Source organism: Ornithodoros turicata, chromosome 5, assembly GCF_037126465.1.
Source record: "Ornithodoros turicata isolate Travis chromosome 5, ASM3712646v1, whole genome shotgun sequence".
In the NCBI taxonomy this organism is placed as follows: Eukaryota; Metazoa; Arthropoda; class Arachnida; order Ixodida; family Argasidae; genus Ornithodoros; species Ornithodoros turicata.
The window spans coordinates 62001405-62025884 of NC_088205.1; the positions used below are offsets into that span (position 1 = coordinate 62001405).

The window sequence follows — 24480 nt, forward strand, 5'->3', positions numbered from 1 at the left end:
CGAGCTCCCTTTCACGCGTAAAGCTATGGCCAATTTCCCACTTTGGCTTGGTTTAAAGAAGCTAGAACCAGTACGCTTTCACCGCTTCCTTGGCGTGGTAATCGACTCGGACTTGCGCTGGGCTCGGCACACTGAACACCTTGAAACTACACTCTTAACTCCGTACCCTTTAGTAAAGGGTAAAAAATCGCAATATTTTACCCTCTATTTCAGAAGCTACCAGGTACCCTCTGAGCGACCCCTTTTATAAAAGTTACAAGGAAACCCACTAATTAGAGGTTACGGCCTTCAATCCAGCACCTGCCCGTAAAGGTTACGCCAACGTGCGGCTTTTTATACAGGATGTTCATTTTTATTCGCAACAGAGTAGCGCTCATTTGGCAGGTGGGGTATGTGAATTTTTGCTAATTAGTCGATCCGTAGTTACAAACACATGCGTCAGGAAATGTCGGAAATGTTTGTAACTACGGATGGGTTAATTTGCGAAAATTAACATAACCCATCTGTCAAATGAGCGCTGGTGTGATGCGAATAAAAACAAACACCCTGTGCGTGGGATATCGACAGACATTTACAGAACACACCAAGGTACCAAAATGAACCAGCAGAAAAGGAGATCTTGAACATATGTATATTACAAAAACAGAAGTCTGTCGAGAGGTGATACATTGTGCACAAGTGCGATTCTGATGTGAGGAGAAACCATGGTCGCTTTACCATGTATGTGGAAAAAAGAACTATCTTCTAAGTGAGAAGCAATGCATAAAAGTGCGAGGAAGCTAGCGAGTCAAAACAACTGACCTATGTTTGCTAAGCTGAACACACCCAACGAAATGGAGAATTGCAGCAGAAAAAAATTTATTCCACATTCGTGTTGCAGAGGCGAGCGCAAATGGCAATACAGTATTACATAAAACGCACACAACCTTGAGGAATATGAGTGTACAGTAACGCAGGAGACACTACATTACTGCGTTATCAGCGTTGGAGGCGCTCTGGGACGAGTTTGTGAGGTACTGCATTGCGCTGGTGACGGTATGTGAACCTGCATGTGGGATCCATGGAACAAAAGTTTGGGCAATGAGAGTAACATTTACGGAACCATTCAAATCCGTACAAAGCACAAGGTACAAAGCAGCATAAATGCGGGAAGGCGTTCACTCCGCGATTGAGTCTTAGAATATCGTAAGAATACAACAAGTAGGAAGCTGCGAATTATATATCTCGATGCATATATCCGCAGCTCGCAAAATGCACGCCGGTGTATTGACTTGGCGACCAAGTAAGAGCAGAAAAGTAGCAAGCGTAAGTGGCGTTCATATGCAGGGCCGCAAAACGCTTGCCATAATCACAACAAACATGCGCTAAGAGCTCTTGCTATCAAAATAACGCACGTACCTAGCACAAAATGTACACTTACCCAGTGTATGAAGTGTGTGAATTAGGGCTGCGGTGGTGACGTTCGTTTTCGGTTATATATTCTTTGCAATCTTCGCACTCACTACACTTTCCCCTCAGAACACCGAAAATATACTTGTTTGCTAGCGACATCTAGCTTTTCCGGTGTTCCTGACGATACTATGATAAACGCGAGGAAAACCACTGATTAAAACAGATTACACTTGTTAACGGACGGACGACGAGCGTTAAGCGTTTCAAGGAAACCGCTCTCAGTGTGGATAGACCTAGACCAGGCTCGGCTACGCAGCGAAATCGGAAATCTTGGTGGTTGCGGCATTGACAATTGTTTTCCACCCTTTAAAAAGAAACATACTATCTGTATTTCAGACTGCGAACTTATAATCTGTGTTCATACAGCATTGATAACATGTAGTTGACGTATAGGTGACGCTGAAACAGATAAAAAATAACAGCGTAGAATCGCAACTGTCGTCTCGAATGGGAGGCTGAAACGCGGCATTATGCTGAAAAACAAAAGGAAAACAAACTATAATAAACTAACAAAGAGATTATCGTTGGAGATTTCGCTTAGAAGTTACAGTGTCGGAGTAGAGGGTACATTTATAAGTTACAACAAGCTGTTTTTGTTTTTTCCGAGATGTAACTTCTATTCGTGTTGTAAAGACATGACCTTGGTCGCTTTTAACCTCTAAATATACGTTACAGTGGTGTAACCTATAAGAAATCTCGAAATCTACGTCTATACAGAAGTTACATGTTTCTAAAAGTTACAATAAAAGGTACGGGTTTAAGAGTGTAAAGTGCAGCGATGGCTCCCCGCAATCCAGCATCTTTCTGGCCCAGGATGGGGCTGTGATCAGCGTTCCCTGCTCGCGGTTCACGCGGCATTGGTGAGGGCAACTGTGCTTTACAGCCTTCCTATTCTGCACAGGATATCAACAACTTCATTAAATACGCTTCGGTCTCTGTTTGCTCGAAGCCTTCGTCGATGCCTCGGAGTTCCAAGAATGGCTGAAACACGACAAGTACTGGCTGAAGCTGGTGAGCTCCCGATTGAAGTTCTCCGTGAACGGGAAACGGCTCGGCACTACCTCCGTTTGCGCGCTCACATTCCCCGCTACCCGCTACTCAGGAAAATTCGATACCGCCCTGGAAGCGACTTCCATCGAGTAGCGCAGAGGACACGCCAGACTCTCACTGGCTTCATAACTAAGGACACTATACCGCCGGAAGCCCCCTGGTTTCTACCGGTACCGCCCACTTTTGTACGCCTCCCAAACCTTCTGCAAAGAAGAGATCAGGTCCCCCCTCAAGTCCTCCGAGCCCATTTTCATGCTCTGGTAGACGAGAAGTTTTCTACGTTTACGGCAGCATATACTGATGGCGCATCCCGAAACAACAAGTCCGCCTCAGCCTTCGTCATTCCATCCGAAGGCGTCGTGCACGGAAGACGCCTTTCACATCCAACCTCCTCCACAGCTGCGGAACTCTATGCCATCCTTTTCTTTCTACAACACATCGCTGATTTTCCACCCCGGGAATGGGCAGTCTTTACAGACTCCAAATCTGCACTTCAAGCAATTGAAACTTCCGGCATACGAGGCCCATCCGCACCCCTAGTCACAGACGTGTTAATGGCTTACCACACTATCTACGCCGCAGGCCACAGGCTAGTTCTCCAGTGGGTTCCAGCCCATTGTGGTGTCGTGGGGAACGAGCAGGCCGACAGCGCCGCAGAAGCAGCACTCTCGTCTCGGAACCGAACCCGTATTGTTCTGCCCAGAGGAGACCGCCGTTCAATTCTGCGACGTCTAGTGACACCCCTGGCTTCCCGCCAACGGACAACCGACATTCTTCCCCCCTCTATGTTGAACAGAGTTGATCCCACGCTCGCATTCCGCATGCCACGAAACACCTCTCGTCAAGATGCTGCATTAATCCACCGCATGCGCCTCGATGTGGCCTTTACAGCTCAGTGGCGTTACCGCTTGAGACAAATTGATTCTCCCACCTGCTGCCACTGTGGTGCTCTTGAGGATCTGGAGCACATTCTTCTTAATTGCCCTCACTACGAACCTTCCCGAACCACACTCTCCGAGTCTCTTCGTCAGCTGGACTCTCGCCCTTTCTCCCTACCGAAATTGCCTGGTCCCTGGCCCAATCCAGCCCAGCAACGCTCTGCGCTCAAAGGTCTTCTGACATTTCTGGACACCATCGGACTTCGATCGTTATTGTAAAGGGGCACGTTATTTTATTCCCCCCATTCCACCAAGCACTGGGGTAGAGTATCGCCTGTTGCGATGAAACTCCCCACTCTCCAAGGCCGAAAATAAAGTTGTTGTTGTTACCCTGGCCTCATCTCACGACCTGCGAAAATCAAGAAGTTACACGACGGCAACACAAACGTGGGCTTGTTTTGCCAACGATCCACTTTTTCCCAGACTTGTAGGTATTTTGAGTATTGTACTTAGGATACTGTATTTTAAATACTATTCGGCGGACCAGCTCCCGTGGCATAGTGGTTAGAATGATCGCTTTCCAGGGCGAGACTGGGAGGTGACACGGGTTCGAATCCTGTCACCGGCTATGCTGCCTGAGATTTTCCCTGGGTTTTCCGAAGACTTCCCAGACGAACGTCGGCACAGTTCCTCCTGAAGAGACGGCCCAAGACGCATATTAACCCCCCGGTCCCCCACTCCTTCCTGCTGTCCTCGGTACACGTCTGTACGCCGCTCATAGCCACAGCTGCTTCGCGGCGCTAACACGGAATTGAGAAAAAAGATATTCGTGTTATCTCACTCAATACTTTTTCGGGGGAGTATTTATACTCTATTTCAAATACATATTGTGGTATCTTCTACTAAATACTCTAACTACTCTTTGGATCGCTCTCAGTTTTCCATTTTCTCTCTCTTTTTTTTCAATGATATATGCTCTCGAGGAAGTTCCATTCCCGCGTTCATTCGACCCCCTACGTTGACCTTTCTGGAAAATCCAAATTCAAGAGCAAGGGTTTTATGACGTGGCTGCAAGAGAGTTCTGATCGATATAACTCCTCTGGCTCTGTTCTAGCCTTCTAGGACACCCCTGATTGGCAAGCTTCTACTTTTTCTATTTGTAATGTATGACAGATCGGTCAGGGGCTGCCGCAGGCCCTGTTGGGGCTTCTGTATTTAGGGACATAAAGAAGTCAATTGTGATGCGGCAGACTGTGAGTCAACCTACGTGACACCTAGTCAATTCACAGTGCCTACACTGGACGTAGCCGCCAGAGCCCTCAGGGTAGTTCGGATAGAAGCCAGCATGAGACAGAGTCATACAAGGTTGTAATAAGAAACTTTACTGTGAGCATGGGTAACCCTCGGGGGCGGACATCGCAACGCCAGCAACCACGCAACCCAGAGCCAGATGCAAGAACCCGGGGGAGCACACCAGCAGCCAGAACCTGGTAGAGCAGACCCGCAGCCAGAACCAGGAACCCAGGACCAGGTGGACGTTCAAACCCAGAGCCAGGCGGTAGGACCCCCAAGACGATGCCGACCGTCAGCCAGGAATGCTTCGCTTCCAGAACCCAATCGCCCGTGCACCTCTGTCCGTGCCCGTTACGTCACACCTACGTTTTTTCCCGAGCTTCTTCCTTTTCTCAGGTGTGCCCACAACCATCACATCAATCTGCACGAGTTGCCAGTTCGCAGAATGGAGCCAAGCAAAAGAGGCGTGTTCACAGCCCTGGCCAAACGTTGGGACGTTTTTCGACTTTGTTTAGGAAACCGATAATAATATTCCAGTCAAATGCAAGCTATGCTTACACAAGAAGGACATGCTTTCGACCGGGAAGACATCAAACTCACGTGTTTCAAGCTCAAACGTGTGTCAAACTCACGTTCACGTATTTTTCTACGACGCTTACCGAAGTGTCTTAAGTGTATCTTAAATATTTTTCGAAGTATTTGCTAGTCCAACTCAATTACCTTAATTTTGAAGTATTTACACTCTATCTTAATTGCAATTTTGCAGCAGTATTTGCTATCGTGTTTTAAAGGAGCACAGAGGGCCATAAAAAAAAAATTCAGATTAAGACGTCTGATGAAAGTGTGTGTGTCATTTTATCGAATAGCGCGAAAGGTTTTGATGTGTGCAATTTGTTTCACAGAAAAAAAAAAAGAAGAAAGAAACTCTCATAAACATGGCTCATCGCGTTCACCCTTAACTCGCCACTCCGGGTATAACGAGGAGGAGTAGGTATGATGCCACGTCACCGATGACGTTACAGGGGGAACTCGTTCTGGTTCGCGTGTCAGTGGCAGTTAGCGCCCTGTCCCTTTGCCTGGCAACTGGGAAACCAGTCTTGCCAGTTCTCCCGGAGAACTGGGGAGAGAAGGAGCTGCCGAATAATGACCGAGCCAGGAGCAATGCTTTTTCGGAACCCCTACAGCCGAGTAGCAGACGACAGCGGAGTAGCAGACAACATTTCTCTGGACCAATCAGCGAGCGTGTCCCCTGTATCGTCAGAGCACGGTCCTAGGCAGATCACAGGCTGGAACTGCTCACCACCACCGTTGCGCACGGTCGCTTTTTGCGGCGTACTTTAAATTCAATTTCTACGATAATTATGACTCTGTGGTGTGAATTACTTCTCATGGTGCATCTTACTGGCCTACTTAACGGTGTTATAGGAAGAAAACATGGAGTTAAAAACCACTTCTGTGCTACTTTAAATACTTTTTAGGTATCTTGTAGATGTCTGCACTTTCCCAATCGCATGATATCTTGATGTGACGTGCCGCGGCGGGTGGTCTATGGTGCAGGGTATCGCCCCTGGCGATGAAACTCCCCATTCATGGTCTCACAATAAAGTTGTTGTTGTTGTTATAAAAAGTCTGTGAGAGCAGCACTGATGGCATCTTCACAGGCGGGTTATGAGGCGAGGCGGACACCCTATAGGACAATGTATGTAACTACTGGACGACTAATTAGCTAAAATTAATTAATTAACTCATGATTTAGATGCCTTCTAGGATATGCGCGATAACAGAATTGGAGACCGTCATTATCCAAATTCATCGTCCTTATTAAACACCATGAGAAGCGAATGTACCTTGAGATATTTCGCTACGCAAATGATCCAGATAGGCCGATCTCCAACCCAGATGAGGCGAACGTAACATCGTTTCTGTGCTCGAAAAGTGCTCGAAAAGTGCGCAGTTCTGGTTTCGGCCCATTTGCATAGCGAAATTTGGCACATGATATCTCAAGGTACGTTCGTTTGTCGGGGTGTTTAATAAGGAGGATGGATTTAAATAATGCCCGGCTCCATTTCTGCTACCTCGCATTTCCCAAAAAACCCATCTAATGAATGAGTTAATTGATGAATTTTAGCTAATTTCTAACTGTCTAGTAGTTGCATACACTGACCTATAGAATATCCACGTGGCCACATAACCCGCCTGCAAAGATGGCATGAGCTCTGCTCTCCGCTTTTTTATAAAAAAATCTGTGTAGAAAACAAACAAACAAACAAACAAACAAACAAATAAACATGGTCGATCCATTGGTGTATACGACGGAAATGCGTTAGCATTAAAAATTAAAAACATCTTTGGAACTTCCCTTCACAACGTCACACATCCCTTGAACGACCCTTCACACGACCCTACACAACGCTAACGCAAGACAGCATCCGCAGCCAAACGAGCCTTTCGAGCTTACTCCGACACAGTTTGGCGGCGCCGCTCATCCTCTGCCTTATTCCGCCGGTGCTCCTACGCACATCTATCATAACCCATGGCGTGACCACACTGACACGTCTCAACCTGTCGACCACCAGAGCTGCGCTGGCCGGTGCGCAGCATCGCGCTTTCTCCACGCGCCCTCTCCTTCCCTCCTTCCCTTTCCACTCACCGATCATGCGCGCCGCGCCTTCGCTACAGACAGGCCACGCCGCGATTCTTGCGTACCGAGGACTCTAATGCTAATGCATAAAAAACACCCTTTATACTAACCTACATGCACTGAGGTGGGGTATCGAAATTCTGCGATGAAACACCTCATTCCATATCGTCATGCATGTAGCTGTCGTAGTTGTTGCTGGATCTCCATTTGGTTAAAGGAGCGTAGAGACGCTGGCGAACATTGTTGACAGTAGGAGTCTCGTTCGTTGTGCCCTTTGTTCGTCCGCGTGTTTTCGCTCCCTTACCAAATACGAATGTAGTCAATGATTATTCTGTTTCGCCCCTTACAACGCTGCGCACACGGAGTTTACAAGAGCTATGAACTACACTGCTCGGTGAAAACATTGGCATTTGATTATTTCACATAGTCCAATGCGTAGGATTAAATCTCTAGCAAAAAGAAATATTACACAAAGATGCTGAGCGAAACCATAGATGAAAGGCAGCTGATGTTGTTAGAGCCGGAAAGCGTGCTTCTCCGCAAGGATGTGGTGTATGTGGCGAAGCTCAACCTCGCTCGCGTCGTATCGACGGAGCTGGGGACTGAAAACGGAACGCACTGTGAATGCCGGTATACATATTTTCACATTTCGAGCGAATACAATAAACAACACCACAGCATGCAGAAATGTGGCAAAGATTCAAAGGTGGCCAAGTTCGTTTCGTGCATAAAAAGGTTCGCCAGAAAGTTGTTCCGCTTTTCCCGACTACGAGACACAAAGATGGAAACAGACACAAAGGAAACACAATGCGCGTGATAAAATTGCCGTAAATAAAATACATATCCCCTTGTCACAGTCCCCGAAGTACGCCTCATTTTTCGCGTTTCTCACGCGAGGTTGCACGCTTTCGAAATGTGTTTTCCCTCCCTAGTTTAATGATATCGGAACCAGAGCCTGGGAATATTTGCATCACTAATGAATCTTAAGCAGACGGTACTAATGAACATTAAACGATGAACACAAGGGATGTGACTCTAGACACTATATACAGTGTAACGATTGCGACGTGAAACAGAAGTGACAAACACAATGATAGTCGCGCAGGAATAATACACAGTGACTGCCTGAATACAAATGTTATGCGTATCGATTCTTCTTTGGATCGTTATGTTTACGCAAACGGTGTATTGCGTAAGAAGCACGCGGCTTCTTTTCCTCACTCGAAAAGAGCTATCAACTTGAGACAGCTTATTTCGAAACAGCGCACGCAAAAGGAGCGCGGACATAATATTAAGACAGACACAGTGCACATTAACTCTGAAGAACCACTTGACGGAGCGATGCACGGGAAGCAAGTGGTCGACAATTTTACACTGCTTTCACCTTGTTTTTAGAGCAGATATGGGCAAAGTACCCCAAAATTGTGCTTAAAGTAAAGTATACCTCGCGTAATTAGTACTGCAAGTTCAAAATATCGGCTGCTGTCGTCCTGAGGCTCTTTCATTAACATTTTCTCACCGGTTCACTGGATTCTCTAGCTTTGTACAAAGTACAACGCGTAGTACTTTAAAGTACTCATCTGGTGCGTTGCCAATTTAGCTTGCATCACTTTGCATTTCACTGTTTTGCAGTTATGTTCCGACCTTTCTGCAACACTTTTGTAGGCATATTGGGAAAGTGCTACGAAGCAGTAAATACTGGTAAACTGCTTACTCGTGAATATGTACTGAATCAGGTGACATAATTTGCATACATGTACGCAGACCATCAGCTGTGTCGTAGTTAGGGCGTTTGGATTCCGTAGGGTTGGGTTGTCGCACACCTTTCAGCTGGCTACCGCCATGTTTCTTTCGTAAACATGAACCTTTTTTTTGAAGGGGGGGGGGGTCGTTGTAAGATTTTTTGGAGGTTGTTAGGGCTGTGTGCGGGTTGTTAGACAAATCCCTGCTGATATGCTAGTGTGGCTGTCTCAGATCTTGGCTTAAAGGTACTGTAAAGCAGCACCGATCAAATGTCATTTAGTGTGGCTATTCGATAGTCCAAGCCACCAGGACAAAACTGTGCAAGTTTCATTCCAATCGACGGTGCAGTTAATTAGAAAATTACAATTAAAGATTACGGGCAACACTGTACTAGGTATCCGAAATGAATCCGTACTTCTGACACATACGGCGGCAACCACATTGCATGCGTATAACACTGTGCCCGACATAACAATCCACCACAATCCACCATAAAATCCGCCCCTGCAATCCACACAACGATCCACATCTGAGGATAAACGGATAAGCGAACTGAAATGAAATGCTGAGCCGTTGAAAAAAAATGTGTCGGACGTTCAAGAAGCCAGACAGCGTCGGGACTTGTTTGTTCACAGACGTTCACAGAGAGAGTTTGTTCGTTCCAAAGAGGCCGCGAACAAAAGGAGCGCGCAGGCGCAGCAGAGAAGTAGGGAGAGCCTCCCATCGAACATCGGCCAGCACTGGGTTACTTCGCAAAAACACGGGTTAACAGGTTAAACTGTTAACAGGGGTTTCAGAATGCATAGGTAAGCAGGAAAACTAATAATACGGTTACTAAAATAACGAAGTTCCGATGTCATAGTGTGTAATACCAATTTTCAGTGTTGCCCGCTGTACAGAGGGTTGTTTGACACCAGGCGTCGCACCGCTCCACTACGCCGCATCTTTCATGGCAAATTAAAAATATTTATAGCGCGTTGTCGGTCGTATGGTTCCGCATATGGTATTTAGAAGCAATACAGCCTCCAGTCACATCACCGGCATATCATGCTTGTCTACTGCTTTACAGTACCTTTAACGATAATTTAGGTTGGGTGTCGTCCGCTCCGTCTAAAAACCTTTCACGCGCTCGTCTATGGACACTAGAAAATTCATTTCGAATCATATATAACCTTTTCTGGCACTTCCTTATTAAGGCAGTTTCACAGCTTAAACATTGCACCACTTCTTGACAGTTTCAAGTATATTGCTTCTTCCCACGTTGTATGAGTGGGTGGAATCCCATTGATGGCAGTGTTCGTGAGTTGCCTCTTCCTCACTTCTTCCGACAAGTTCCGACTATTTCAATCGGACAGATCATGAATCCCTTTATTTCCCCAGAGAGAGTGAAACAATAGCTAGAAATGACCCCCCCCCCCCCTCCACCACCACCACCACCAGCACCACCACCACCACCAACGATCCAGCGGAGTATCTATGCTCAATTGCAGCCCGATGTAACCGCTTCTACTTTTTGCCTGAAAAGCGAAAACAAAAAAGTAAGCCTTGCTTTGTTTTTTTCTCCCAAATCACAAATTTGCGTGTACGAGTCCCGCTGAATATCTGCAGGTCATGCTGACTAGGTCTGGGCACTTTCGTTTTTTCCGGCCTCGCTTGGATCAGTGGTTTGCATGTTCGACCACTGATATCAATGTTGGGGGTTCGAACTCGGTCGAGGACGCCAGCAACTTGGTGACAGGGTACAAGTTGCTTTGACACGCCGTCTTCCGCGAGGGATGTGAAATACGGTGTGCCGTGTGTCGAGATTTCGGCGCGCGTTAATTTAAACGGTACCTTGCGTACTGAAGACGACTTCCAGATTTTCACCGCGAATACACTAAAAACACCCCAATCACCCTAGAATAAACAGCTACCGTTTTTGCTTCCTTTCAAAGAACAAAACAAAGTAATAATTATGATTGGTGGTTTTATGTCGTGAGACAACGATGATCACGAGCGACGGCACAGTGGTCGGTCTGTGGATTAATTTTGCAAACCCGAGGGTTTAAAGAGAACATCTTTCTGAGTATCTGTTGCAGAAAGTATGCATCGATTTGGAAGAATCCGAGCTCGATTTGACCATTTTTATGTTTAGGTTGAGAACGGCAAAGAAAAAATGAGACGGGAGTCTTTGCCTTGGTCAATATTTGAGGGTCTTTTACCTCTTCTTGTGGGGTAGGGATCTATTTATTTGACAAGAAAAGTCAGCCAGAGTTGTTAGCCAGAGCGTGATACGCTCTTAATTCGAAGGTTGTCTTTAGAACGCGAAATTGTGCCTAAAATGAAATCGCGCCGTTCTTGAACCAGCGCCATCTGGTGAACACTGGTACAATTACACGGCGGAGCGCTATCGACTACATGTAGGACAGATGGCGCGTTGATGTCACACTGTTCCATATAGACCCGTCGCCCAACGCTTCCTTTCCCAGCCCAAGTTATCTTTTCAGGCATTTACTTGCATATTGTGTGCACAATTTATTCAGTATTATATATATCGTTTTGAGGGTTTTTGTCGCCAACGTTCTTTTTGCTTCTCCTTTTTCTTTGAGGAATTGCGACAGTACGTGGTAACCGCTGCTCCCCCTTTTGCGCAACAGGACCTTCAGTTAAACATTTACAAATTGTACGACAAATTATTTACAAATGTAAGACAAAATGTGTGTTCTTTTTAATGCATCTATCACCACCATTTTTACTATACTCACATAACTTGTGGAGGGCATGGTATTAGCGGAAATATGTCTAACCCGATTTTGTTCGCATGCTTGCATGTCTTTAGTACGTGGTTTGCAGTCTCTTATCATTCTACTGAGAGTGTGATAGCACCCGAACTGTGTCCTTTGATCGACAAAACAAGAATCGAGACCAATTTTAAGCCACGTGCCGATACAAGTTCCCAAGGCAAGTTCTGCATTTCTTCTGGAACAGCAGCATTCAACTCTCTATACCAGGTCTCCATATCCATAGCTCCACGCATTTGCGGCAGTAGAAAAATAAACCCACGTCATAGTAACGTGGTATTACCAGTATTACTTCGTCAGGCATCATCACGGATGCCCATTGGCCGAAGGAGGTTGCGCGCTCCGGGATTGGTTGACAGAGTTTCGAAATAGCTGACAGCTCACTTTTCGCGGGCAGTCGGCCAGGCGGGCAACTCCAAGCAAGGTAGCTGCGTCTCCGCGTCTCGCCGATGTCGGTTGACCACAACGATGAAAGAGCAAGTGTATTCGCGGGTTTGTTTGTGAGTTAGGCTATGTACTGTTCCCCGATAAAGTATCAACGTACGAACCTTCAAGCCGGTTAGGAACTGGAATGCTGTGGTCTGCTGACGCCCGAGGAACACTTTCGAGCGCTGTCGCATTTTCAAATACAGTGACAGTGACTAAGCAGAGAGGATTCGTAACGACACAAGTATTTTCCGTGACTGTTTGACCGTGTGGCCTTCGGTGCATCGCCAGCATGAGAAGAAGATGCTCATTTGTGAAACGCATGCACTCGTGGACCGCGCTCGCTTCCAGAAGTAGAGTGTGTATGTGCTTTGCAAGTTCGAACTTGCTTTGGTTACAGTCTATTCAACGAACGAAACGTCCTGTACGCACGGTGAATATATGAGTCAAACATTTGAGTCTACACGTTGCATCAATAAATGTGTATTTAGCCTGTGAAAAATGTCTTTATTATTTTGGAATAACGGGCGCCAGGCATGAAATCCAGTAGAAGTCAATGGTAGCCAGGGCCGGCCGAAAGGCGAGCCAGACGGAGAGGCTACTGATTGACTGGCTGCTAGGCATCACGACACATTTTCATTGGTCGTATGTCCAGTGTTGCCTGAATTATCTCAAATGATGGGCTCTATGGGGAGCTGGGGGGGCGCCTCTCTGTACCACCAGTCGTCGCTGTCCTTCCAAGACTTCTGAAAAGGCGGGCTTCATCGTACTACTCCAGTGGCGGGCATGGCATGAACGGGAATATGTCTAACCCGATTTTGTTCGCATGCTTGCAGGTGAGAAACATTTATACGAGTATTACAAGTAGTTATAGGTGTTTGATCGTCCTGCCATGCCCCCGCTACCTGTCTAAGATGTGTTACGACTGTCTGCATTCACTTAAAGGGACTATGAAATTTCCCGAACCCCCATACTTTTTTTCGCTGGAAACTGTTCTTCCCGCAGAGAAACTAATACGCCACAAATTTTTCCGGACGAAATCGCTCCACTCTGCGAGGAGCGCGCGCTGGAAATGTCTCTTCCGCGTTCCTCCTCTCCCGCGCATATTTCCCTGTCGATGGTGTAACTGTACGGACCGCACTTCGGTTCCCCGTTACGTCACTGGTGTTGCACAATGGCAAGTAATGCCGCGAGCTCGCGCTGTGGCTGCCGCCACTGCCACCGTCCAATCGCACATACAAGGTCACAAGGTCTCTGGTCGCGTCTGAGGGTTGAAGTTTAAAGGGCCAAACGCATGGAGCGTTTTTCCAACGTTTTCAGGACGCGCGCGCGCTCGGCGTGCGTGTGACCTCGTAAAAACCAGTTTTTCAACGCGCGCTGAGGGCGTACGCCGGAATCTGTCGACTACAGATATTCGCGTGCGTCTGGGCGCGTTTTCCGAGAAGTAGACAGAACCATGGCCGTCGTGCGGCAGACAAGGTGGCGTATGAGCAGCTCGCATAAATGTTTGGGACATTATTCATCACACTAAATTTACTTGTACATCTTAATGATGTATGGAATGAAGGAACGCAGGAACCACAGGAAAGAAGAGCATCTGCACGTTCTAACAGATATTTGTGGTCGACGAATATAGCAACAGTGGCGTGCGTCACTCGCTCCGTACGCGTCCCATGCGTTTCGGGTGGTCGCCTCGCTGGCGTTTCTTCGCCGCGTGTGCAAGGCCATGGCGTACGCGCGACGTTTTGACGCTGAGAAAACGTCCAATGCGTTTCGCCCTGAAGCATTAAGGGCGAAACGCATTGGACGTTTTCTCAGCGTCAAAACGTCGCGCGTACGCCATGGCCTTGCACACGCGGCGAAGAAACGCCAGCGAGGCGACCACCCGAAACGCATGGGACGCGTACGGAGCGAGTGACGCACGCCACTGTTGCTATATTCGTCGACCACAAATATCTGTTAGAACGTGCAGATGCTCTTCTTTCCTGTGGTTCCTGCGTTCCTTCATTCCATACATCATTAAGATGTACAAGTAAATTTAGTGTGATGAATAATGTCCCAAACATTTATGCGAGCTGCTCATACGCCACCTTGTCTGCCGCACGACGGCCATGGTTCTGTCTACTTCTCGGAAAACGCGCCCAGACGCACGCGAATATCTGTAGTCGACAGATTCCGGCGTACGCCCTCAGCGCGCGTTGAAAAACTGGTTTTTACGAGGTCACACGCACGCCGAGCGCGCGCGCGTCCTGAAAACGTTGGAAAAACGCTCCATGCGTTTGGCCCTTTACGTTTTCTTGGTTGGAGGCGTTCGGATAACACGCTATAATGAACAGCTTTTTGCATGTGAATCGTTTGCTACAGTTGAACTGGCAAGTATGACATGTGAGCTGTACTTTGTTCATCGAATGTATTCGTCGTCTGATCTGCGGCCGTTTACAACAAGGAACTCACGCACCTCCGTGGCTTTGAGAGTTTTGCTGACGAGTTACGTGCGCCTCTAGCGATTCACCGCAACATGTATTGGTTGTACCGCCGTCACGAATGGAAAGTGTCTGGTGGTTGCTTGGCGTTGCAGTTATATTTACGTCAGTTGCAGTTATGTTTACATGTTAGCAATCTGACAACAAAGGAAGTGCGTTGTGAAGTGAGACTGTGATATTTGGAAGATGCCCCCGTTGTTGCTCGATTTGTTTGCACGAATCATCGTAAAAGACTGCGTGACCTAATGGTCTAATGTTTTGTTTTACTTTGTTTCAACTCATTACATTTACATCATTACTGTTATTATTCAAAGGAGCTTCGCGGCTTTAGGCGATTTTGATTTACTCCGCATTTATTGTTCTACAGGTGGCAGATTATGTTTCATGCAAGAATTTATTTATCAGCACGTCACGTATTCTGTATTCAATGCATTCTGTCAATGCTGTATTCAAAACTCAGCGGTTTCGTATTCTGTTAGAGTATTCTGACATCGTATTGACTTCTGATAAGTGTTTGTCGTTTAACAAATTTATTGTTCAACCAGATTTCCAATACTGTGTAATACATCCATAACCCTAAGACTCGGGGACACAATCTCACGACACCAGTTCGCCTGCTTTGTTGCTCTCTTTTATTATTGTGTTACGTAAGCTTGAAGTCACCAGTTGAGTAACTGGAAAAAAGCAAAAAAAAAAAAACAAAAAAAACACAGTACTGACGTAGCGTGCCCAGTATTTTCCAATTAGAAAAACGACAAGTAATTGGTACTATTTCAAGTTAATTGCTAGTTGGTCTTCTGGCGGAAATCTGCTTTCTTTGTGAAAGAACTGTTCCATTTGCCACCGGGACAGAGTCCTCGCTACGATTGCTTTGTGGCGTCAAAAGCTGTCCGTCTCGTCACTGATAAGCATGAAACATTGGATACCAGGCGAATATTGACGTAAATTGGTGCAACCAATTTACGTCAATATTCAATTGGCGCCAATTGGCGTCAATTGCGTCAACATACGTCAATTGGCGCCAGCTGTCCTCCTTTCGCCGCTCCGTTTAAATTCGCTCCCGAGAAATCCGCTCGCGCGACGAAGGTAAAATTTCGGTTCTAGACTCAGAAAAATGTCCTCTTTCGAACGAAACGAAGAAAAAAATCGTTTCATAGTCCCTTTAAGGTGTTATTGTCTATGTCTGGAGATGTCGAAACAAACCCTGGACCGACAGTCGAAGAGACACTGGTAGAGATTCGACAAGGTCAGATAAAACAAGACGCAGTTTTGGACACTATAAAGCAGAACCAAAAGGAAATTGATCAACGCCTCGCAAACATAGAATCAAAGGTATCCGACATCGACAAACTACGTGCATCGATATCTTCGCATGAGCAGTTGATTTCTGAACTCGGCGGTTGGTACTTGTGGAATTTTAGTGGAAAGTATAGAATTGGCGACTGACACACTCCTTTCTTCCTTTGTCCACAGAGCCATATACGATGTGAATGAGCAGCGTTATACGGAAGTATCGTTACTGATCGACACAAGTGGAAGCTGGTGCATATACTGGGGGCTGCAACCGGAGATACGGAAGACGATATGAAAATGGGCGAAGGGATTGCAGTTGCCTGAAGGAAATACAAAGGCATCAACATAATTAAGCGTGCCATAGGACGTAATAGAAGCTGAAATTCACATTACTGCCTAATCCAGATACACTCGGGACATTTGCACGCATTTTCCGGACATTGTTTGCACCCATGACTACAGCTATTAATTTTTCATATTGATGACGAATGAGAATGTGCGACGGTGATGTTAAGAAACCTATACGAAATAACAGTCTACTACAAATTCTACGATGAATGCGCAATAGTAGATTCCGTACACTCTTTTGCACATTTTTGTTTTTATAAAGAACCAACCTACATTCTACCGGTTCGCTGGATTTCTACCCATCTACAACCAATTACGATGTACGATGTAGCGAGCGATTTGCAAGTAAGCACCGCGGACGTCAACATCACCTCATCTTTTCTGCACATCAACAGAATATCGTTTCCTCTGAGTCGGAACGGATAGGCGACAGGATTCAAACGATGATTCGAATTCGACCTCATCCTTAACCACATTGCTGTCCTGAACTCTCTCACCTGAACCTCACGAGGGTGGCGTCAACAACTCAACCTAGTGATCTAGCGGTGATGCAAGTGATAACTAATGATAACTTCCATAGAATAAATGCTTTGAAGCAATACATGTAGAAAGGAAAGGATGGCTCCGAAAAAATGCTTCGCCTACAAGAAGGTACAGCAACGCACATGAAGTGGAACACGGTGACAACACGCTAGCTAGCTGGCGCAATTGCGACGACGGTTTCAGAACGAGGGCAGTTCCGGAACAAGTTCAGGAACAAGGACGTCCTATTCTCCTCATCCCTTTCGTCCGTGTCCTGGAACCTCTCGAACTCCAGGAGATACTACCGTCGACGGACATAAGAAGCGGGGACCATTCGGCACTCAATGGAAAGTTTTATAATAGGCAGGGCCAGTGACAGGGTGGTGCAGCCGGGGATGGCGCCCTGGAACCCGGGCCACTTCAGGGGCCCGCACGATTCAAGGTCCATCACAATCATATAAAGAAGAAATTCCTAGACTATGTTACAGAGACGTGAGGAGGGGGCCCGGGCATGGCCCATCCCCGGGGCCCGTAATTTCTCTCGCCGGCCCTGATAATAGGACTGCAGTGGACTAAATGTAAGAAGATGTATAGGCACAGAGGGGAGGTCATTAAGGGATAACTGAGAATTCGAACTCCTACCAATAATACTTGGAGTCTCCTACCAATATGTACATTGATTTCTTTCCATAAGAGCATGCTTTCTGAAGAGCCTGGTGTGCTTGCCTGATATAGATTCTTCCTTCATCTGTGGTTTTTCCTTCACAGCACTCAACAACACAACGAAAAGGCAAGCAGGTATAGACCGTGAAATGTTCGTCATGCAAAAGGCGAAAGGTGATACAGGCGACAAGGGCGGTCTGCTGTGTGCTTGTTCATTCACTTTTGGAGGCGACAGCGGAGATGCATGTGTTGCAGGTAAACGTGACTATGTTTGCTGGTTATGGCCGATGAGGGATGCTGAATGTCTGCGTAAAGAGGGAGATACAGTGTAGAAAATGAAGGTACACAGGCAGCCTCACTTAACTGTCGGAACCAACGATGCATTTTCAAGGCACCATCGCTGAACTTTTCCAGAAGAAGGTGTTCTTATCGTGTTTTCTATCCTGTGAAAACAACCTTTCAGTAAGATCTGCCACCGAACGATTGATTGCACCTGTAATTTGCCGATTCGGGTGCGTCGACCCAGGACGGAGCCGTTGTTCCCAAGAGCACAAAAGCGAAGGACCGGTGTACGAGGAGGAGAAAGCAAATGGAGTGATAGAAACATAGCTAACAATTCTAACAGAATGCTAAATATCGTGTAGGATGCTCAACGTTGTGCCCAGTCCGAGAGGAGGCAACGCGAGAACGTGCGAACCAGAGCAGCATGTGTTCCAGCCGACAGGGTGGATATACCCGGGACACACGGGCAGAAAGAATGACATTAGCGTGTAATGTCTGTCAGATACCGAATGCCATTTCATGCGATAGTCCTGCTACACGTCAGTTTGGAATGACATTAAACGCGATGATGTCGATGCCGGTTTCCCACCAGCTGCGTAAGAGATGCGACACTTGAAGAGCTAAACGTGTTCGAAGAGATTTAAAATACCCATAACATCCCACAAAATGAGAAAAGTTGCTCATAATCGATGGTGTTTACTATGTTGGAAAACTGCTCTTACCTGGCTTGTCAAGTGGCAGTGTGCGCCAAAAGCAAATATGCAAAAAAGCAATCGTTAACAACGCCAGGCATTTTGCCAAAAATAATGCTTGTTTTCGTGTAATTTATAAAATAATGGCGCGGTGCGCATTACAGAGTGGCTTTACGGAAGTTTTAAATTGCCCTTGCGCTCAGACAACAGGGTATGCATTCATGGGCGAATGAGTTGTGATCTCATTACGCGGAAAAAGCATAAAGCACGGAACGAATGACAATAAGACTTAAAGCATTAAGCACTTAATGTCATTTTTCGTGCCCGCGTGTGGCAGTCGTCACTGAGTGTCCCTGGTCCTCTCCCGTAGCACTGACTCCCGTGTTTTACTCTTGTGCTTTGTCTGCCTGGCAGTTCATTGTGTGTTCACGACGCCACTGTGCCATCATTTGCTAGTCGTCAAGACCAGAACGTCACATTTGCTGGGCAATCGCTGGGTGACATCGCACCGCTTGTGCATTGCTGCGTTCGTTATGTTCACTGTTGGTGTTCAACCTGTGCTGACCACGCCGTCATAGTGCATATGTAAAGTGAGCGTGCTAAAGTGAGCGTACAACTACAGGAATGCTACCAGACTAGACGGCTGACAGAGAATAACAGTTTAATGTCAGGTAACCAAGATGGCCACCGAACTGCGTGCGTGCGCCAAACCGTGACGCTCGCTCTCACGCGCCAGGTGTCGTTTTCGTCCTTTAGCTATTAAATTATGCTTCCAAGTTCTCTATCGAATACACTACGTCCTACGGCAAGGAGACCAGTTGAGGGAGCAACTGGAAATGAAAGGGCGGAACCTAAATAAACGACGAAAAAAAAAGACAAAAGGTAACAGGCCTGAGAGAGGGCAAGAAATACTCAGACGATGTAAGGGCAGCCTTTAACTCGATTGTGAAGTTTACCCAGTGGCCGGCATCGATTTCGTTTCATCCGTTGCCCAAATGAAGCTGAGTTGAAGGATATTGATTACACTCTACGACATGAGAGATGAGATTAATGGAACCCTCTATTATCTCACACAACATTTTTTTTTTAAATTTCGGATAGATTTGTTCGGATACAGCTGACCTCATTTGATCAATTCATTTGGCCAATTTATCGTTTGGTTAACACCCAGCTGAAAGTCACTTTACTCTGTTCGTTGTTCTTGCTTGTTGTAAAGCTGTTTCTCCACTTGCGCGTTGCAAATCAGCGCAATGTATACATTAAGTACACTTAGATATCGTTGGTGGAAAGGGCTCTCATACAAGAAGAACGTACATTTAAGTTAATTGATGCTTGTTTGATCTGGAGGGAGGTTCCGAAAATAAATTGCGCATTGTCCCATCCTCCAGTCTCCAACTGAAAATAAACAAGTGCCGTGCACCTGAGACTGACTGAACACCCCCTATGCACCTAGCCTTTCCTTACAGTTTTTACGACATCATAGACTAAGGCAGGTCAGTTCAATTACGAAGGCAGAATTGAGAGGTCGTAGAACTCCAGAATCCGCTTCCCTTAGTCAGTATTTTGAGCTTTTCGATAATCGCCAGAAGAGATAGACCATAGATACGTAGCCAGACGAATACACAATATCATAAAATATTGTCTATTCCTGTGGAACGTGAACATGGTTCATTCCGATCGACATTTTTCTTTTCGGCGTCATGATTTCAAATTGGCATCGTCATCGGCCCGAAGCACGTACCAGTGCGTGCACCGCTGTTGGCTGCTTCTAAATTCCGTGTAGTGGTCGGCTGCGGCGGGTGTGATGGCTAAATTCTACAGTATGGCGTAAGCAATTGTCTTCAACATGTCAAAGTGCACATTTCGCATAGCGCAAAATGTAACGCCTAACCCCGCGTTATGTCGTGCTTCCGAACGATGGCTTTAGCAGTTGGCGGCCAGGATAGGAGCTGTATGTCATTCCCTTTCATATTGAAGGTTTTTATGTCAGTGTTGAAGGAACGTTCATCTTAAGCAAACACACATAAAAAAAGAGAAAAAAAATTCAACCGTAAGACAAGTATGGCCTCGAGCCGTTTGGAACATGTGTGCACTCAAAATTTTCACACTCAGTGTGAGAAAGACTAACGATGAAGCGTATTCCTACGTACAGTATGTAGTAGAACGTGAAGAAAAACAATGTGCAAGTTTCCGGCGATGCAGAATCAAAAATAACAAAGACGGTTAAGAGCATCAGCTGTTTACTATATACATTAAAAACAAGACTTTCGTGCAGTAGGCTGCACTTCTTAGAAGAAGTGCGAAGAAGTGCAGCCTACTGCACGAAAGTCTTGTTTTTAATGTATATAGTAAACAGCTGATGCTCTTAACCGTCTTTGTTATTTTTGATACAGTATGTAGCAATAGACATCGGACAAGTTGTAGCAAAGCAATGTATACTTGGATATCAGCTTTCCCGTTAGTGTCAACGTACAAAAGGTCAAGCGAAACGCGTGTGTCTCACGTATATTAGTGTTCGTAGGTGAGCTTACTGAGCCGAACGAAATATTCAGAAGATGGCTGCTCCACCACCGCCTCCAGCTCCACCTGCACCGGGTGGAGCGTCACCTCCAAAATTCCCACCACCTCCGGGAATGCCTGGAATACCTTCACCACCTGGAGCGGTACCACCCCTTGGTGCACCACCATTAGGAGTCCCTATCATGCCCCCTCCTGCAGGAGGCGTTGCTTTGCCTGGTCTAGCTGGATCGCCCAGAGGCCCTCTAGGAGTATCTCCACCTAGAGGTCTGGCACCTCCAGTACCCCCTGCTAATGGTGCTCCTCCACAGCAGCCGCCGCCACCAGCACCTGGCGCTGCACCGCCGCCTCCGGCACCTGGTGCTGCATCACCCCCACCAGCACCTGGCGCTGCACCGCCGCCTCCGGCACCTGGTGCTGCATCACCCCCACCAGCACCTGGCGCTGCACCGCCGCCTCCGGCACCTGGTGCTGCATCACCCCCACCAGCACCTGGCGCTGCACCGCCGCCTCCGGCACCTGGTGCTGCATCACCCCCACCAGCACCTGGCGCTGCACCGCCGCCTCCGGCACCTGGTGCTGCATCACCCCCACCAGTACCTGGCGCTGCACCGCCGCCTCCGGCACCTGGCGCTGCACCGCCGCCTCCGGCACCTGGTGCTGCATCACCCCCACCAGCTCCGGGAGCTGCCCCGCCGCCTCCAGCTCCGGAAGCTGCACTGCCACCTCCAGGACCGGAAGCTGCACCGCCACCTCCACCACCGGAAGCAGCACCGCCACCTGCGCCAGGTGCTCCACCGGCACCTCCACCCGAAGCTCCCCCAGCACCTCCACCCGAAGTTCCTCAGCCACCACCACCGGACGTCCCGCTGTCCCCTCCGCCGCCGGCTGCTCCTGAAGAGCCACCACCTGTACCACCCCCGGCGGCTGCACCAGCACAGCCACCTCCCGCTCCCGCGGTCCCACCACTCGCTTCGTCAGGCCCTCCACCAGCCGCCCCACCTCCATCTGCGGCGCCTCCCCCACCAGCTTCAGGTCCGGTGCCTTCTAGCCAACCTCCTAGTCAGTCGACCACTCGCACACAGCAAAAAACAAAAGCGTCTGAACTGGACGAGAGAATAGCGCACATTCTTGATCGCATTCAATTTAAGGATGATGATGCCAACAAGAAGGAATATCTAGCCGCCGTAAAAGTGTATCAGGAGAACATTGGCGGCAAAGTGCTCAACGCGAAGATGTATCTACAAACGAAGCCTCAGTGTGATGAAGACGAGGACGACGAGGATGGAGGTCGAAGGGGCAGGACTAGGCACCGAAGGCGAAGTAGAGGCCGCGACAGGTATGACTACAGGGACGAACGTGACTTTGACTCCGACGTCAGAGGCGAACCGTACAAGGAATTTGACCCAGATGTTGCTCCACCACGGAGGCGTTCAGGAGGGGTGCTGTTCTACGATGAGCGTAGCTCTGAGGAGAGGATACGTTATTCCGTAGCGGACGATCACTACAGAAACGAGCGAGACAGACTGCAAGATTCGAGAGAACATAGCGAATCTTACTACGGCGAGCGTGAGAGGATGCGCAACAGACCCTACAGTCCGCCTGCTACCAGACGTCCTGAAGGAAGCTTTCAAGAGACGTCCGATCGACGGTCCCCATACAATCAAGGTCGCAACAGACGTCCCACGTCCCCTCCAGGAACGGGTGTGTTGCGTAATGTGTCAGCGGGAACCGTACATGACGGAGGAAACGTCGGATATGGTCAGATGAAAGCAGGTGCTTGCGTTATGGCACCAATGGTAGCGGTACCGTCAATTACGTCTCTTGTGTTGGCCGTTCCGCAGAATGCACAGCAAACAAAGATAATGCCTGGTCAATTGTCGTCGACGGCGCTTCGCTTTGGAACGATCATTCAACAGATGCCCCAACTGGCACCACAGCTGCAGTCACCAATTGGTACGCAAATGATTCCTCAGCAGCTCGTATCGCCAATGGCGCCGCAGCAAATGACGCAACGAATGCAGCCGCAATTTCTGCCTCAAATGATGCCTAACATGGCTCAGCAAATGACCCCATATGTGGCGCCACGTATGAACGCACAGATGAATCCTATGATGCTTCAACAGATGGGGCAGCAGGTGCCTCAACAGTTCATGCCGCAGGTAGCAGGACCGCAAATGTACGGAGGACAAATGCCAAACTTAACGATGAACGCGCAGTACCATCAGCGCCCGTACATGTAAATGTCTTTTCCTCTGTCCTGGAATCAGTACAGAATAAAGTGAAAGATAACATGAGAAAGATGCCGCTCCCGACGAGTCTGTCTGTGTGAATGTGGGAGTGATTGGCAACAATGTAAGAGAATGTTTTGAGGGTAAGTGCCTGTCCCCGTGGTTTCCTAGCGTGGCTTGATACGTTGAAGAGAGGGTAGCTAGCATGGTGTAATTTGTAGCATCTCTGACCGGCAACCAGAGGGTGCGTGTTCGAAACCCCCTGGCTGGTGCCTTTTCTTCAACTGCCATCATTTCACTTAAGTATGCAACAGGACGTTGTGAGGCTTGTGTTGTGTTTGTCCGTCTATATTTAACTGCCTCATCCACTACAACGCCACCGCTGTTTTCATGGAGCATGGAAGGATCAGAATTACGGTATAAGTCAAGTAGCAAGGACGGGAAATAAGCCCATGCGTTTTTCTCAATGTTTTCTTAGTGTAAAGCATTGCCCTAATTTTCACCTTCTTAAGTATGAAATGTAAAAGTTCGGCCCAATGACAACATCCGCTACCCTTCGTGCGCTGATGCCGTTGCTCTTTTCAGGAAAACGATCCAGCCAATTGTGTCGCGAGGAAATGGCTCCGGGAAGACTGCAGAATCTGTGGTCATTTTAGTCGCTCCCACAGAAACGCGATTTTTTCCTTGTCCATAAATGCGATGGAGGTAAAAACAGGCACTGCTTGTTCTCCCTCGCATTTAAAGGTAGGGGAAGAGCGCATTTACTCTGCAGCGGCAAAATTGGAGAGCGACAAAAATGACCTCCAAATGTGCCATTTTTCCGGGGCCGTTTCCGACTCGATCCTCTTCCTAAAAACAGCATCAGCGCACCAAAGGGAACAGATGAATAAAAAGGTCATTATTTGAAATTAATGACGCCCTGTATTTTAGGAATCAACACGCCCAACAAACTTTATATTGGAGGATGAATGACGCAATCATTCTGTGAACCGCATGGGGTAAAATTCGGGTCCAAATCAGTCGCTTCAAAGTATGCGAAAGTGCGAAGCCTCAGGACGCTGAATGTCAAAAACGTCGCTCAAACTAGGTCGTGTAAATCTACACCCAATTATTACTATTATTAGACCGTAGCACGGCAGCGGATGCCGCATGCAACGATGACTTCGGGAGACTGCAAATGTGAGCA

At 47.5% G+C, this 24480-nt stretch overlaps 1 protein-coding gene across 2 annotated transcripts; it reads left to right on the plus strand.

Annotated features, from left to right (window-relative positions):
• The first annotated feature begins 20245 nt into the window (after nucleotides 1-20245).
• LOC135396115 (WAS/WASL-interacting protein family member 3-like) lies at nucleotides 20246-23378 on the plus strand. Of its 2 annotated transcripts, none has more exons than XM_064627156.1 (2): nucleotides 20246-20373; nucleotides 21059-23378. In XM_064627156.1, the coding sequence occupies exon 2, from the start codon at nucleotides 21102-21104 to the stop codon at nucleotides 23304-23306; it is 2205 nt and encodes a 734-aa protein (XP_064483226.1). In that variant the 5' UTR covers nucleotides 20246-20373; nucleotides 21059-21101; the 3' UTR covers nucleotides 23307-23378. The 2 variants fall into 2 exon arrangements, with proteins under 2 accessions (XP_064483226.1, XP_064483225.1); XM_064627155.1 differs by having other exon boundaries at nucleotides 21068-23378.
• The last annotated feature ends 1102 nt before the right edge of the window (nucleotides 23379-24480 follow it).

What these genes read in the sequence shown, in the direction of transcription:
- LOC135396115 (XM_064627156.1), top strand. Translation starts at nt 21,102, where the DNA reads ATGGCTGCTCCACCACCGCCTCCAGCTCCACCTGCACCGGGTGGAGCG.